The sequence below is a fragment of the Corapipo altera genome, unplaced genomic scaffold, assembly GCF_003945725.1.
Source record: "Corapipo altera isolate COAL_440 unplaced genomic scaffold, ASM394572v1 103, whole genome shotgun sequence".
NCBI lineage: Eukaryota > Metazoa > Chordata > Aves > Passeriformes > Pipridae > Corapipo > Corapipo altera.
In genome coordinates this window covers 1,157,124-1,172,140 of record NW_020884993.1, presented here as the reverse complement: position 1 = coordinate 1,172,140, position 15,017 = coordinate 1,157,124, and the positions used below count along the sequence as shown (strand labels likewise).

At 49.2% G+C, this 15,017-nt stretch overlaps 2 protein-coding genes across 2 annotated transcripts; both read right to left on the bottom strand.

Moving 5' to 3' along the window:
• Nucleotides 1-796: 796 nt before the first annotated feature.
• LOC113958334 (myosin-8-like) lies at nucleotides 797-2,839 on the bottom strand. Its single transcript, XM_027666492.1, has 5 exons — nucleotides 2,830-2,839; nucleotides 2,057-2,084; nucleotides 1,872-1,977; nucleotides 1,256-1,348; nucleotides 797-944 (listed from the first exon to the last, which is right to left on the bottom strand). Exons 1-5 carry the CDS (start codon nucleotides 2,837-2,839, stop codon nucleotides 873-875), a joined length of 309 nt encoding a protein of 102 aa, XP_027522293.1. The 3' UTR covers nucleotides 797-872.
• A 103-nt stretch (nucleotides 2,840-2,942) lies between these two features.
• Nucleotides 2,943-6,415, bottom strand: LOC113958315 (myosin-3-like). Its single transcript, XM_027666471.1, has 3 exons — nucleotides 6,334-6,415; nucleotides 5,594-5,805; nucleotides 2,943-3,215 (listed from the first exon to the last, which is right to left on the bottom strand). Exons 2-3 carry the CDS (start codon nucleotides 5,795-5,797, stop codon nucleotides 3,045-3,047), a joined length of 375 nt encoding a protein of 124 aa, XP_027522272.1. The 5' UTR covers nucleotides 5,798-5,805; nucleotides 6,334-6,415; the 3' UTR covers nucleotides 2,943-3,044.
• Nucleotides 6,416-15,017: the final 8,602 nt, after the last annotated feature.

Here is a 15,017-nt window from a genome sequence, read left to right as displayed (position 1 = left end):
GAAGCCCAAAATGCCAATGGCTGCCTGCAGACGAGATAGATCAGCTGGTTATAGCAGTGGTGAGAGTAAGAGTGAGACTGTCTCTCCTCACTAACTGTACCCACATCTGTGGCAACAAGCTCCTCCTGGTCATCAATGCTGGCCACAGAGATCTGCCCTTGGCTGATGAAGGGGTAGTCATATGGGTTGGCAGTGATGAGAAGCATCTCTGAAAGGCAAACACAGGAGTGAGAGCCAGAACTTAGCAGGGAAGTTGGAACAATGGCTCAGCAAGGTTTCACAAGCTCTCCTTCCTTTTGCATCCCAAAGTCTTGGTTTTCTATTAAGAGACAAGGAAGACAGAGGAAAGCCATTCACCCCTGTACCTCACCTGCACACAGTTTATATTAGAACTTACCCAGGGAAATAAATGGGAGGTGGAGTAACCCTGAGTGTGTCCCCTGTCACACGGAGACACCAGTGCTGTGCACAACAGGTATCCCTGGTCTGGCCAACACTGTGATGTCAGGGATGTAAATAAGCATGACCAAAGTGTCCCTGCTCTACACAGCCTGAGGCACTGCCAAAGGGGGACCTGGGGGTGGGTGACACATGGCACCAGGGCAGCAGTTGCCACTGGACCCTCCATCACTGAGCTGGCATGTTGAGGGGAAATGTTTCCCACAGTGACTTTACTTAATGTCACCAGGTGATGGCTGTCCTTACCAAGCAGTTCAGGCTTCTTATTTGAGAGGATTTGGTAGAAGATATGGTAGCTTCTCTCAGCTTTCAGCTGGAAAGTGACTCTTGACTTTTCCAGTAGGTCTGTAATACGTATGCATAGAAATTTTTCAGGCTCTTCACCTTCTAGCAGAGCAGTCAGCCCCCCTCAGTCACTCACAGGTCTCAATGTCACCGGATGCCAGTTTTCCAGAGGTTCCAAAATGGATACGAATGAATTTACCCTGGCAAGCAGACAAAAGATAGTGGTCAGTGCAGCAATCTCTGTTTTTCTCTCTTGAGTTTCAGTGACAGCACCTCCAAATCAATCTGAATTAGCTTAGATATCCAAATCTAGATAATGGGGAACAGTTTGCTGCAGCCCACATAGCTGTGAGCATGAAACAGCTGCAAACATGTCAGCATTTCACAACAAACCACAAAAATTGGTCAACAAGAATATTTTTCCCAGCCCAGGGGCTCCTAGTTGCAACTAACAAGCAGCTAAAGAGCATTAGAAATGCAAGAGGGCAGAGACAGACACAGGATGACTCACAAAGCGTGAGGAGTTGTCATTTCTCATCGTTTTGGCATTCCCAAAGGCCTCCAGCAGTGGGTTGGCGCTGAGGATTTGATCCTTGAGCGTACCCTGCAGGAATAATTGAATAATTATTGAAAAACACCATGAGCTTTGTGGTAGGAAGAAGTGAATCTATGGCATGATTATATGTGCAGCCACGTGCCCTTCATTTCAGCTGTGCAGTGCTACTGCAGCACCTTTTTGACTCCAGCACCAAGAACCAGCACTGGGGGTAAATAGTGAATGAGTCATTTGCCTCTTATTCAGAATTTCTCTCATTGTCAGAGTTCTCAGGTCTCAGCCACAGGGACAGACTGATCCATGTGAGGAAACCTCTGATTCTTCCTGGACACCAATCCCACAGACCTGGTTTCCGTCCAGGTAAAGCTACACCTGTGCAGTGTCAGCGGCAGATCCAGTGGCTTGTATTTGTTGTGGTCGTACCTGCACATCAGCCCCTGGTCCTGCTGCCTTTTGAGAGAGTGACTGAAGCTAATAAAAGATATCTTGAGGGAAATGTTTGTCACCAGTGCTGTCCACAGCCACAAGTGGACATCCTGAACTGCCCCTTACCAACCCCTCCTCCTCACACCTTCATCCCAGACTCCTTCATGGCTGGGTCCCCGCTGACTGCAATGGTTGCATAGTATTGGATGACACGTTTTGTGTTCACGGTCTTCCCGGCACCAGATTCCCCGCTGTTGAAAGAAAGCACAGTGAAGAAAAATCCAGCCCCTTTTTGCTGGACACAAAGCCCAAAGTGACAGATGTACTTACGTGATCAGGATAGACTGGTTTTCACTATCTGTCAAAGGGAAAAATACCTGCAGTCAGAGAAGCTGTAGGGAAAAGTGCTGGTTCTCAGGCAACTGTGACCTGGTGTCCATCAGAGGAAATGAAACAAAATCTCTGCAGGCAAAACTGAAAAGTTGCATGGTCTTCTCTCCTCCTCTCTTCCCCTCCCTATACTCCACTTTTTGTCTTCTCCCCTCCACCATTGCTGCAGTCTTTTTTGCTTCTGTCTTTATCATTTCTAATTGTATTGATATTTAATATAGGACAGGACTTTATTCAAACTAAACCCATGTATTTTGGTGAAAATATTTCTACCAGCTCTGTTCTGAATCTACCTGCTGTTGCTTGAAGCCACGTTCAAGTGTGCTGACTAGGGACTTCCCAGGTAGTGTATCCTATCCAACTGCAACTGCCCTTTGCAGAGGTCCCTGTTACAGTCCTTAGCTTAGTACTTAGAGCAGGAATGCAGATAAATGTGCAGCACAACAGCAGATGCTTCAAAAATAAAAAAAAAAAACAACATTCCAGGAGACAGGGAAAGCTGTCTGGAGCAGGTTTTGCGTCATTCAGAGCTAAAATAGTTGGACAGTAATTAGGAGACTAAGCAGACAGTCTACACCACGACCCAGACCAAGGAGCTGGAGTAGCACCCTACAAAGGTGACTGAGCCCATGGCAGGAGTGGAATGGTACTTGGCAGAACTGCATTTCTGACACAGTTTTTTCTATGAACCTGGTCAAAATAGAGAAACTCACCAGTCAGCATGAACTGATAGGCGTTGTCAGAGATGGAGAAGATGTGTGGAGGGGCCTCCTGGCGCTTCTTGCCTCGGTAGGCCAACACCACCTCCGGGTTGTACACGGGCAGCCACTTGTAGGGGTTGACAGTGACGCAGAAGAGACCCGAGTAGGTCTGCAGGAAAAAAATGGAACAGAAGAGTCACTGAAGTCCAGCTCCTGTGGCTGTACTTTCACCTTTGCCAGAAGAGGGAACTTACATAGATCATCCAGGAGCTGTAGCGGTCCTTGAGGTTGTAGAGGACGGCGGGTTCATGCAGGTGGGTCAGCATGGCCACATCCTCAACTCTGTCAAACTTTGGTGGGTTCATGGCATACACATCATCAGGTTTGACAGCAACTGTCTATAATTCAGAAAGAAAGAGTGAACCTTGATTCAGCAACTCTCAACAGTCCTTTCTTAAGTACACACTGAGACACAAACTCAGAGAAGTAATAACATCTGTAAGGCTGCTCTAATTCGTATTTTTCTTTCTGTTTAACTGTGCAAAACAGGATATGGCTATTTCAGGGCAAACACTGCTGCCAGCCAGGAGCTCTACAATACTGTACATTTACTGTCCTGGAACTGCTACAAGCACAAAGACAGGATTTCTGATGGACCAGATATTTCCACACATTATTGCTGCTTATGAACTTCAGGTCTTCAGCACGAGATTCATCAATAGCAAATCCTTCTTTGGGACTGACTTGTTCCACTCCTGCCTGTGGCCATTCCTAATTAAAGAATGGTTCTATCTCTTCCAAACAGCACCATCTGCTGGGCTCACACTGTGGGTGACTACCCCCCTCACACAGCCAGGGCCTGTGGAGATGGGGGGGGGAGGCAGAAGATGTACAGGAAAGCAGATGTTCACAGCTGGTAGCAGCTCATCTCAGCCACTATGAACCATGAAAGAGCTTGAAAATCCTGCTGTAATTTATTCAGCTGACTTATCCCACTGCTTTTATCCACTGCTGAAATTGTTGCTCCCATGGACTGGTCCAAGCTGACTAGTCCAAGGCAAGGAGGAAATAGTGTGGAATCATATTTGATTCAGAAAGACTGAACACTATTTCTTACCTCAAGTCCTGACTAGTGGAATGGTCCTGGGCTCCTTTGAGAAAGCAAGAATTATAGGCACAGTTTTCAAAAGCAGCTTTGTGATATGTATCCCTAAATACCTTTTTAAAGCACTCAAACACCTGAGCAATTAGGACTTGCAGGAAGTCTCCATGTAGAACAAGAGATCGTGCATTAACTGCTCCTCACAGCACATACCTGGGAGTCACTACTAAGACAATGGCAGCTCAGTGCTCAGGAGAGGGCAGGAAGCTCTAAAATATTAGGAACAGTTAGAAAAGAAAGGGAGAAGAGAAGGGAGTGTTATGTAGGAAGTGTCCATCAGTTCATCCACACCTTCATTACTGATCACACCTCTTAGAAGGGATAGAATTGTACTAGAAATGCTCCAGAGAAGAGAAACAAAGATGGTCACACATATGAAATGGTTTTTCTACGAGAAGAGTACAACCTGAGAGTTTGGGGGTGAAAAGGAGACACTTTCAAAGTTTGCAAAGTCCGGAACAGCAGGGAGAACCATAGCCATAGCAAGGAACAATTATTCTCTTCTACTCCTTGCGAAAGAAAAAATAATGCTGCATATAGCAGAGAAAAGGAAGGACTTTACACTTAATCCAATTTTAAAAGTGTGAAAATCTTTCCCACAGGCCACTACAGGGGCAAAAAGTCCAAATGGACATAAAATAGTCAGGCCTTAGGAAAGCAGGACCTTATGCATCTCAGCCTGGTGCAGCCTCAGTCACTTCCCTGAGACTGCTGTGGATCACTGCTTACCCTTTACTTGTTTTCTAAAACTCTTGTAGCATTTACTGCCAAGATGTTGGTCGAGGTGGTTCTTTGAGCCTCTGCTATTATTGTTACAAAAGTTGTCAGGACTTGAGCTGCTACGACATGTCAGTGTTTTTGGAAGAGTAACTGCAGCCAGTGACACTGACAATATCACATTCAAAGGGGACTTTCAGATTATCTGTCTGCTCTGCTACCAGTAAAGGAAAGAATTTATCAGTGGATATGACAGTGTTAACTGAAAAAGTGTTAAAAGCAGTGGTTGAGGAATGCCAAGACTGGTAAGGCAATGACCTAACCTGGTTTAGAGCATTGTCTGCTCTTTAAAGCCCAAACTAAGAATAGTATGGCCAGTCTTCACAAACGAAGATTTGGGAAAGGTCTTTACCCTTCGAGCCTGTGCAGTGGATTTTTTTTAGGTGAGACACAGTGTGCGCTGAGCTGAGCGCACCCTTTAATCCTAAGGTTCATCTGCCGCGGCTGAGCAAGCTTGGACAGTGGCAGTGAGGTCCTCAGGATGTAGGTTTGTTTAGAGTGACCTTCTCTTAGATGGATGGCCTTACAGGGCTGACAAACTCCATCTGCCCCGGGGGAGTTTCCCTGACTGGGAATTGAACCTGGGCCTCAGTGGTGAGAGTGCTGCATCCTAACCACTAGACCACCAGGGGTCCCCCTAAACTAAAAATAATTATCCAATGAATAACTGTATCCCAGCATTCAGAGCTATGCTTTCCTTTGGAGGCTGTGCCGGTCCCAGTTGGAGGGCAGAGCAGGACAGATTTCCTGCCTGAGCTACTCTGGTGCTTCCCCTGTTCCTTGCCCTCCCCAGCGATGCCCTGGGTCCCTCAGCAGGACCAGCAGAAATGCACTTACTCTGCCATCCTCTGTCTCCACAGTTATCTTCCCATCCTGTGCAGCCTTGATCTTCCCTTTGGTGTACTCCACCTCAGGGTCAGCCACAAAGCAGTAGGTCTTGGCATCAAATGGCTGGTTCTGGGCTTCTATTCTCTCCTTCTCTGACTTGCGCAGGTACGGTGCAGCCTCACCAAAAACCTCCATGGCAGCGTCTCTGCTCATGGCTGGAGCTGAAAGACACACCCTGTGCTGGTGCCCTGGGCAGTCGTTAGAGCAGAGTGAAGCTGAACATCCACAGCCCTTTCCAGCTGTCTGCTCTGAGCTCACCCCTCCCAGCCCTCACCAGCTGCAGGTCTTCAGGGAGATATTTGCCTTTCAAAGCTGGAATGTACAAACCTAGTGAAAAGGAGCTGCCACCCTTTATGGCCCCAGGGAAAGGAGATCCATGCCCAAGGGAGCAGGATGGCTCCCAGTGGAAGTGTGGCAAAGGGGAGGGATCTCTAAAGGATTAACACAGTCCTTAGAAAAAGTGAAGCCCTGAAGACTGTCTTTTTCCTGGCTTTTCATTATGACTTCCCCCACTCCCTATCAACATGAAGCCTGTCCTAGTCCTCTGGTGGCCAGCCACAGCAGGCAGGAATGGACACGAGCAGCTCATGCAGGAGGAAGAACAGGGACCTGTCCACAGTGAGTGCAAGGGAAAAATCAGCTCATGCCAGCCTGGGCAAGATATTAGTTTTCATGCCTTAAATTCTCACCTTAACAATCAGTCAACAGAAAGCAGGAAGGAACAGGTTGACATCTCAGATCTCTGCAAGAGAAAGAGTGGAAGGTCAGACTTCACCAAAGCTACAGCCTCTCCTAAGGCCTGACACCCCTCACTTACTGCAAGCCACTGCACCTGCTGAGGGCCAGCACAGTTCACCAGAGACCCGCCCCTTCCCTGCCCAAGAAATGGCCCAGCAGGGAATCCACAGCAGAATTCCCACTGCAGCGCTACAAACTTGCGAAGCTCCAAGCACAGGGAACAGGACCTGTGGCAGGAGCCCTCTGCCACTCTGCAGGTCAGTCACAGAATGGCCATGAGCTTGGCCAGGACATCGGGAGCCACCAAGGGCTTTCTCCCCGACTGCTTTTATAGGCTCAGCTTGGTCCTCTTGGTTCAGCCCCTTCCCTATATTTGGAAGGAAGGGATTGATACTCCTGCCTGCTCACAATTCGTGTTCATTTTCTGCCATATACAGTGTGTAAGAAAAGGAGCTGCTCCTTTTCCAACTTTGGTAACTCTGGGACCTATCTGTGGTTTGCAGATTTTTTTCTTGTGAGAATTTCCTCTCCCGGTCACATGCTCTCCTGCCAGCTATGACCATGGCCAGCACTTCCTTCCACTCTCACCCACATGTCAAAGAAATAATAGTGCAGAAGGGACCTGCCTCCCTGCTCCTGCTCACAGGATGCTTGGGCAGAGCTGCACAGTGGTGAGGGAACCCAAAGCAGCCCTGTGTGGGGTGGAGACCAAGGCCATGGAAAGGAAAAAAGCTGTTAAGATCAGTTATGGTAACTCTTGTGGCTTCCCATCACTGCATGGGTCAGGGGGGATGGGATGAGAGGCCATGACTGAAATGTGATGTGATAAACCATGGCAAAATAGAGCCTAATCAGAAAGAACACCCAAATCTAGCCAGAGATGGACACTTCATGAATGCCAAACCTTGAATATGGTACAGAAACGTAGCTCCAAATACAATTTTGGCTGCTCAGGATGTTCACTGCCCTTGCTGCCAAAAAGAGCTGCAGAAGCCTCATCACATCATTCTAAGAAGGTTCTTAGACATGGATGATTGCAATTCCCATGTGAGAAGGATATTGGTAAGGGTAAACAGTAGCCACAAAACCACTGGGCACTACCCCCTTTGCCAGCCCACTAGGACAGTAACAGCTCTGCTCAGTCCTGAGCACTAGTGACCCAGAGCAGCACTTTCACCTGAACCCCTGGGGCTGCAAGCTTGGCTGTGCCTGGGGAAGGCAGAGCTGTGCTAGGAGAAACAGGCTGAGCAAGGACACACTGCAACTCTGCATCTCTGACGTGGGCAGCTCAGGCAGTAAGGCCTGGCCATAGACTCAGTCATTCCTCTTCCTTTCTCAGACCAGGGCTGTGCCACAGGCTTCTCAGACCACACTGCCAAAACACCCTTGAATCCACTTCAGCCAACGTGTGTGCCCTGAAAAGCATAGGAAAACAGTGGGAATTAGCATGGAAAAAAATACAACTGCAGCAAAATTCCCCAACTCTGCAGGAGAGGCAGGGGGATAGGCAGGACTTGGAGCTGAGCTCTCCCATCTCAGGGCAGCACAGCCAGGCTGCTGCTGGGGTACTGCCTTCCTGGCCTAAAAATCTGTCATCCCAGGTGCACATTTCCAGTGAGATCAAGTCTTCACTGACTTTTGCAAAACCAGCAAAGTTGACTCAAAAACTCTTGAAAAGCGGGTATGAGTTCCCTGGGGTCAGAGTGGGCTTTGAAGGGAGGTCTCCCAGTCCCAAACATAGTTTGGTTGGTACAGAGCAGCCGGGCAATGATTGGCAGGAGCAGTGGGAGCCTTCACGCACAGATAGAGTGAGCTCCTGGTGCAGGAGAGGAAGGATCTCTGTTCTGGTCATCTTCTGTCACTGCTCAGTAAGCCCTATTTTCTCTCTGTTCTGCATGGATGCTCATCCAAGGCTGCAGCACCAGCTTTCCCTCAGCAGAATGAAGCCTACAGGACTTGTGTGAAGCCAGAAGCCCACTCCAAATAGCTCCTGCCACCTCCCAAAGCACCACTCCGAGCTGGAGCACCCTGGGACACCTGCAGCTGCTGCTGCAGCACAGGGGACGTCACCTTGTCTTTAGGCCACAGTGGCTGACCCTGCTTGTGTTTGCCCAACAAGAACTAACCTTGTGGGCTTGCAGCAGAGTCAGTCACCAGCGTTTTGAAAAACATGTTCCATGTTGCCCGTAATTTCATTTAAGGTCACTAAAAATGGACACGACAGTCACATATCTCATGAACTATGAATTCCTAGAATCCCCCTAAGCCTGGAGGATGAGGGAAAAGCTTTTTTTAGCCCTCATCCCTTGTGATCAGCCCTTTGAAGTCAGCACAGTGAATGTACTGAGAGCAAAAACTGAGACATACCAGACCAATAAGCAGTTTGGGACTTTTTCCTGATACTGAATTGCCAGTGTGATTAAGACAGGGCATTTCCTGCTCCCAGGCATGCCCAAAGCAAGTGGGCTGGACCCCACCCACAGAATCATTAAGGTTGGAAAAGACCTCCAAGACCATTGAGTCCAACCTGTGCCCGATGCCCACCTTGGCCCCCAGCCCAGAGCACTGGGTGCCATGGCCAGGCCTTCCTTGGACACGTCCAGGAGTGGGGACTCCACCACCTCCCTGGGCAGCCCCTTCCAATGCCTGACCACCCTTTCCAGGAAGAAATTCCTCCTGATGCCCAACCTGAACCTCCCCTGGTGCAACTTAAGCCCAGGCAGCAGAGCCCAACCCCCTCCAGCTCCCCCCTCCTGTGCTCCTGGAAGCCCCCCCTGAACCTCCTTGTCTCCAGGCTGAGCCCCCCCCAGCTCCCTCAGGTGTTATTTGTGCTCTAGACTCTTCCCCAGCTCTATTCCTTTCTCTGGACACATTCCAGCCCCTCAATATCTTTCTTGTCGTGAGGGGCCCAGAACTGGACACAAGATTCGAGATGCCTCAGCAGTGCCCAGCACAGGAACAGACACTGCCCTGGTCCTGCTGCCACACCATGGCCGGTACAAGTCTGGATGTCACTGGCCTTCTTGGCCACCTGAGCACACGCTGGTGTGCCAACTTCCCACACCCAGCTGTGAAAGCAAAGAGCACCCACAGGCAATGAGAGCCACTCTCCCAGTTTTCCCTGGCTGGTTCAGGTGCCCAGGTGGGAGCAGAGTGCAGGAAAACAGCTGGCACTCAGTAAGGGGAGTAAGGGGCTCCACGGGGAGCTCCTGCTGCCAGCTCGTCACAGGCATGTGCCGAGCCCTGCACCAACAACATCCCGATCTGCCTCAGATCTCTAACTCAGGGCCATCCAGTATATCCACAAGCTGCAGTATCATTTCATGTTCTCCTCAGCCTAGCATGGGTTAGTAGCTGAAAAAAATACACATTAATTACTTTCAGATCTCTAATTCTGATCCATGAACTACACAACCAGCTACCACAGCATTACCACAGCATTGCTATTCCATGCCTGCTGTTGGAAAGGCCCCACTTTGCATTACAACAATCACACTCTGATTTCATGCTGTTCCCCATCATGATATGAAAACATCTGTCAAGATAATAGTTGCTGTAAAATCTTAACAGAAGGTAGCCTGGAGCAAGGGCTGAGATACAAAACTGTGCCTGTCACACCGCAAAGCAGGGATGTCAGGAGACTTTGGGAGCGCAGGTGAATCTGCACATCTCAATTTTGGAGCTTTTTTTCTTTGGTGTTAAGAACATGCATTAGATTTTCCCATCTCAAGAAATAAGTGTACAAACCTTTCTATGTCTGGACTTACCTGTGCTTCAGAGCCCCTGAATGATTGACAAGCTGTATGATTTAGGATGACAGCTTTGTGCAACTGAAAATCAGAAAGTCCCATGATAGATATAAAACTTAAGTCTCCCTTATAAATGACAGTAGGAATTGAATGAGTGGGACACTGCCGGTGTTTCAAGCCAATCAAGAAAGTTCCAAAATTTCAGCAAGCTGAAGAAAGATTACTGTTGTTATTCTGTGTGTCTGGAGTTTTCCAGAGAGCAACTACTTTAGAAACTCTGTATTTCCCTCTGGTAAGGTAGCTGGTCTTCCCACTCTGCAGGGGAGATCATAAAGGAATGATTTGTCTCTTCTACAGGGAAGAGGCTGGATCAGACTCAAAGCAGGCTGTGACACTTGGGTTCCAGCTTCTGAGTACAGGATTTCAGGAGGACATCCAATTCCCAAGGGCTTGACATGAAGCCACTTGTGCTGTGCAGGGGATTGTTAAGCACCCCAGAGAGACAAATCACAAACTCTTCTAAAAAACGGGGGATCTGCTTAGCCTGAGCTGAGTGACTTTGTGAAGCACCGAAGTGGGGATGGGCCACACTTCCACACTTTGGAGTGACTGGGCTGGCTCCAGTCACTCCCATAGGACCAGCAGCCAGGAAACAGGAGATCCGAAATCAAACCTTTTCTTAGCCTTGGGATTTTCAACTGATGTCTCTCACCTCCCCAGAAGTGGAGACAGACGTTAAGAGTCAGTGTCAGAAGTAGGGGCAGCAGAAGGAAACCTGGCTGCAGCCTGGAGGCTCCGGGGCTCAGCTGGTGGACACTGTGCTCCCAGTATAATGTCTGGTACTTGGTCTTGTTCATGAAGATACTTCTTATTGCACTCCCAGAGCTGTAAAACATCTCAAGTGTTTCACCTAGACCCCAGGACCATACAAGATTAGTCTCCTACCCACAAAGCCATGAGCTACAACAGGCCACACACAAGTGACATCTCTGCACCTGTGCAGGATCCTGCTCGCCCTCAGGAAAACCCAAAACAAGACGAGCACAGGGCTTGCTACTGTGAGCCCAGGTCACTGTGGTTCACCACAGCTCGATTCAGGTGCCTGTGGCCCAGAGTGAGGACTCAGCTGCACACCCATGTTGAGAGCAAGGGCCCCCTTTAACATATCCTTTCAAATGAGAACAAAATGCACTAAAAAAACAAACTAAGGCAAGAAATGCTGATGCAAAGGGAGAGATCAGTGGGTGAGGAGGAGTGTTGAATCTTCTCATGAGCCTGGATCTAGTGCAGGGACTCTCAGGAGGCTCTGTTGCTGCTGGAAGCTGGAATAGCACAGAGGTGACGGCTGTGGTGGGACCAGCTTTGTGCCAGCACTGTTCCTCCACTCCTGCGGGCACAGCCCAGTGTGGGCAGCTCAGTGTACACAGCACAGCAGGGATGTGTAGACCTTTTCAAAATCAACCTGGTCTTACTTGTCACTGAAAATTACTCCAGGTAAAGGTCTAATTAAAGAGCTTGTAGTTAAATCTCCTGGGGTTTTCTCAGAAATATAAATTATCTAGAGAGAAACACAAGAAAGCCTGAGGTGAGTGTCACAGCCCTTCTGCACTACAGTTCTGCTTTACAGCTGCTCTTTCAAAAGTCTCTGGTACTAAAGCCAATTGGAATGAAGTATACAGATAACATGCATCAAACTAAAGTTAAATCATGATTTAACTAAAGTTAAGGAATGGTGTTCCTTACTGCATTCTTCCTAATGTTCACCAGCTTCTGGTTTCAATTCCTTTCAGCTTTTTGGGATATCAAATGCCTGGACTGTTCTTGTTCCTGCCAGATGCTTCCAATGGAAGTTTTCATGAAAAATTTAGCAAAATACATCCATGATTTCTGGGCCTGGGGCTTGGAGAACATGTACTATAGGGAGCTGAAGTGGGCGCATGTACTGTGAGAGCAGGCTTAGGTCTTTTCAATGTGGACCCAAAACCATAAAAAAGTGCCAGTACCAGACTGGGCAATGCTGATCTCCCTCCAAAGACCTTCTCTCTGATTTGGTCCCTAAGATCATTGAACCCAGAGCACCAACCTGAGGAACAAATAGGGAACAAATGGGGAACAAATCCCCTGCTGATCACCCAGTTCTTCCCCACAGACCCCACGGTGTCCCCACATGCCCCGGGCTTGCCCCTCTTTTCCAGGGACACCTCCCAGGCTGATGAGTGGCTCTGTGCCTCACTTCACAGACCTGGATTCAGGGGCAGGGAGTAGGGGTTTCACACCCCTGAGTCAAGTGGACACCACAGAACAGCTTCCCATGCATGGGGTGGGAGAGAGGATGGTGCCAGGTCCTCTCTGCCCTGCAGCCAGCAGGATCTGGCCAGGCAAGGGGCCCATCAGCTGGCTGAGCCTGAACCCAGGAGTCATAGTTGGCAGTGGGGCATCTGCTGCTTCTGTCACAGCAACTGGTGGGAAGCCCCAGAAAGGGTTGCAGGGACCACAGCTTGCTGGAGGACCTACACCAGTGCCTACCCAGGGGGTTGGTTACTGCAACATGCTCCCAGTTATTATGGAAAATGAAAGAACAAATCCCAGCAAATTACCCCTCAAGCTCCACAGTTTCAGTGTGAGGGCTCCACTCTGACCATGACAAAGTGTCTAAGCACATACAGGCCATTTCAGAGGACATGGGAGCCAAGGAATTACACAGACTGGACAACAGCCATTTCAACATTTTCTTATAAAAGCAAAACATACTTATTTCTTTGCCTCACAAGAGCTTGATAGGGAAAAGCAGTCTTTTTGTTTTACTTGCTGAGTGCATGGATTTCCTTCCTTAGCTCAAAGCCCTGGAGTCCTGCTCATCTGAACTCAGTGCTACTGGTGCCCAGGGCCACTGCCTCTCTCCCCACCCACACAGCCAGAGGCAGTGCCAGCAGATTGCTCCCATGAACAGGTATACTGCATTTGGGGTTGGGATAAGGGGGCTGCTGCTCACAACAGGGTACAAGACTGGCCCTTAGCACCATCCTACCCCAGCCAGGACTGCTACAAGCTTGGGGTTCAGGTGGGCAAGAAATGATGTCCTAGGAAAAGTTAGGTGAGTCCCAGGCCAACACCACCCTGCTTCAGCTTCTCACGGGCAGAGGACAGCGAATCACCTTTCTTTGTGGCCAAAGCCCTCCTAGGGCAGTGCAGAAAGGCCCAGGGCACTTGTGTAGGTGAACATCTACTCACAAACAGCCCGGGGAACAGCAGCTGCAGGTACATCTGTTGCTCTGTGCTGCCAACATCATTGCAGACACAGAGCTGTCCTGAGGTGAAGGTCATGAGGGTGCTGTCACCATGAGCCACATTGCCTTGCAAGGTTCTCTCATCCCAGTGCTGCCAGGGAGCTTTTAATGCTGCCCTGCATTCAGAAAAGGGCACTCATGGCTCAATATACCCCCACAAATTAAAGGTGGATTTACTGGTTGGTGTCTATCTATTTTTGCACAAAGAACTTTGGGAGAACAAGGAGGTTTTGTAAGCTGCAGCTGAGTTAAGTTCCCTGGCATGCTGAAGGAACCTGCTTTATTAAACTAGTAATACACAGCTTAAAACATGGAATGAGCTGGCTCTTGCACAGAGGAATGAATGCAATCATTCCTGCCCAGGTCTCCCCAGCACAGACCTTCATACTCCCAGCAGCATATACAACTGATGTAGAGCTGCTGGAATTCAGGGGCTAGGCACTCTACTACCAGCACAGTTTCCTTCAAAAAAATCAGTTTCCATTTGAACCAACCCAAACCTTTTGAATTCTTTTCCAGCAGACAAATAGTCAGCTTTTTGCCTTTCCTTTTAGGCCACCAGATTGGCTCTTAAGGGCAATTCAGTAAAACTGACCTGCTTATGAGTTCACGTCTAACAGCAAGGACTGTGGCCATTCCCCCTGTAGCACAGACCAGAATATGTGCTTCACTCAGTATAGACTTACTGCCCCAAGGCTGGGGAGCTCCTAAGCAGCCCCAGCACAGTGTCCTGGAGAGACAGCTAGTCCAGAAGCAGGGACTGGAAAGCCTTGGCTGTAACTAGCAACTTCAGTGCATAAAGGCAGGCTGTTCCCAGCTCTTTTGACTCCTCAGAAGTCCGTACATTACTTCTTTTACCTGACTGAAACACAACCTGATTTGCAGCCAGGTGCTGGAGAGCCCAACTCAATGCTCAGACTCCAGTTCCATCCATTAGTTCACCAGAGAGCATGTGAGACCCCTCACTCATCCCAGATCCTGGCTAGGGCCCGATGGGAGCACATCTTTGGAATGCAGGGTCAGTGCTGGGACCATGCAAGTCTTATCAAGTGAGAAAAGGCTCACAAAATGTAGATATCTGCAAAGGCACTGAGAAAGGAAGAAAGAGCAACAATATCTCCAACTATACATGGCCTTGGCCCAGGCTGGGGATGGGCAAGACTTGCTCTCTTCCTCAGGCTGTGAGCAAGCAGCAAGGACAAAGTGGCTCTGAGTGGCTGCAGGAGGATGCTGAGTTTCAGCTTCCTGCAATGGCCAGAAAACTTTGTCACTGAAGCTCAGTGCCACGGTTGCAGTTTCTGAAGAACTCCCACAACAGTAGCTGACCTGAACCCTGAGTCTGCATCAGCTGAACCCCCGTGTGAGCAGCACAGCACTGCTCACTCCAGGGGAGGGGGTCAGGGAAAAGCAACAGGGCTGGGAAGAGCTTGGAAGGTTGCAGAGCCTGTGGCAGCCGCCGTGGAGGAACACGAGCAGAGCGGCAGCCACATGGCCAGGTGTCAGCTCAAGTGCACACCTCGGTCTTCCAGGCAACCCCACAGTTGCCCCCAGGTCTGTCCCATCCCTTGGCCTAATGCCAGGTGTTTTGGTGCCCTCTGC

Excerpts from the sequence above, each read along its gene's own strand:
- LOC113958315 (XM_027666471.1), bottom strand. The coding sequence starts at position 5,797 with ATGAGCAGAGACGCTGCCATGGAGGTTTTTGGTGAGGCTGCACCGTAC. Across the intron at positions 3,216-5,593 it reads TGGAGACAGAGGATGGCAGA|ACAGTTGCTGTCAAACCTGA; the intron begins GTAAGTGCATTT and ends TCTGAATTATAG.
- LOC113958334 (XM_027666492.1), bottom strand. Across the intron at positions 1,978-2,056 it reads AACCAGTCTATCCTGATCAC|CGGGGAATCTGGTGCCGGGA; the intron begins GTAAGTACATCT and ends TTCTTTCAACAG. Across the intron at positions 1,349-1,871 it reads TGAAGGAGTCTGGGATGAAG|GGTACGCTCAAGGATCAAAT; the intron begins GTGTGAGGAGGA and ends TTATTCCTGCAG.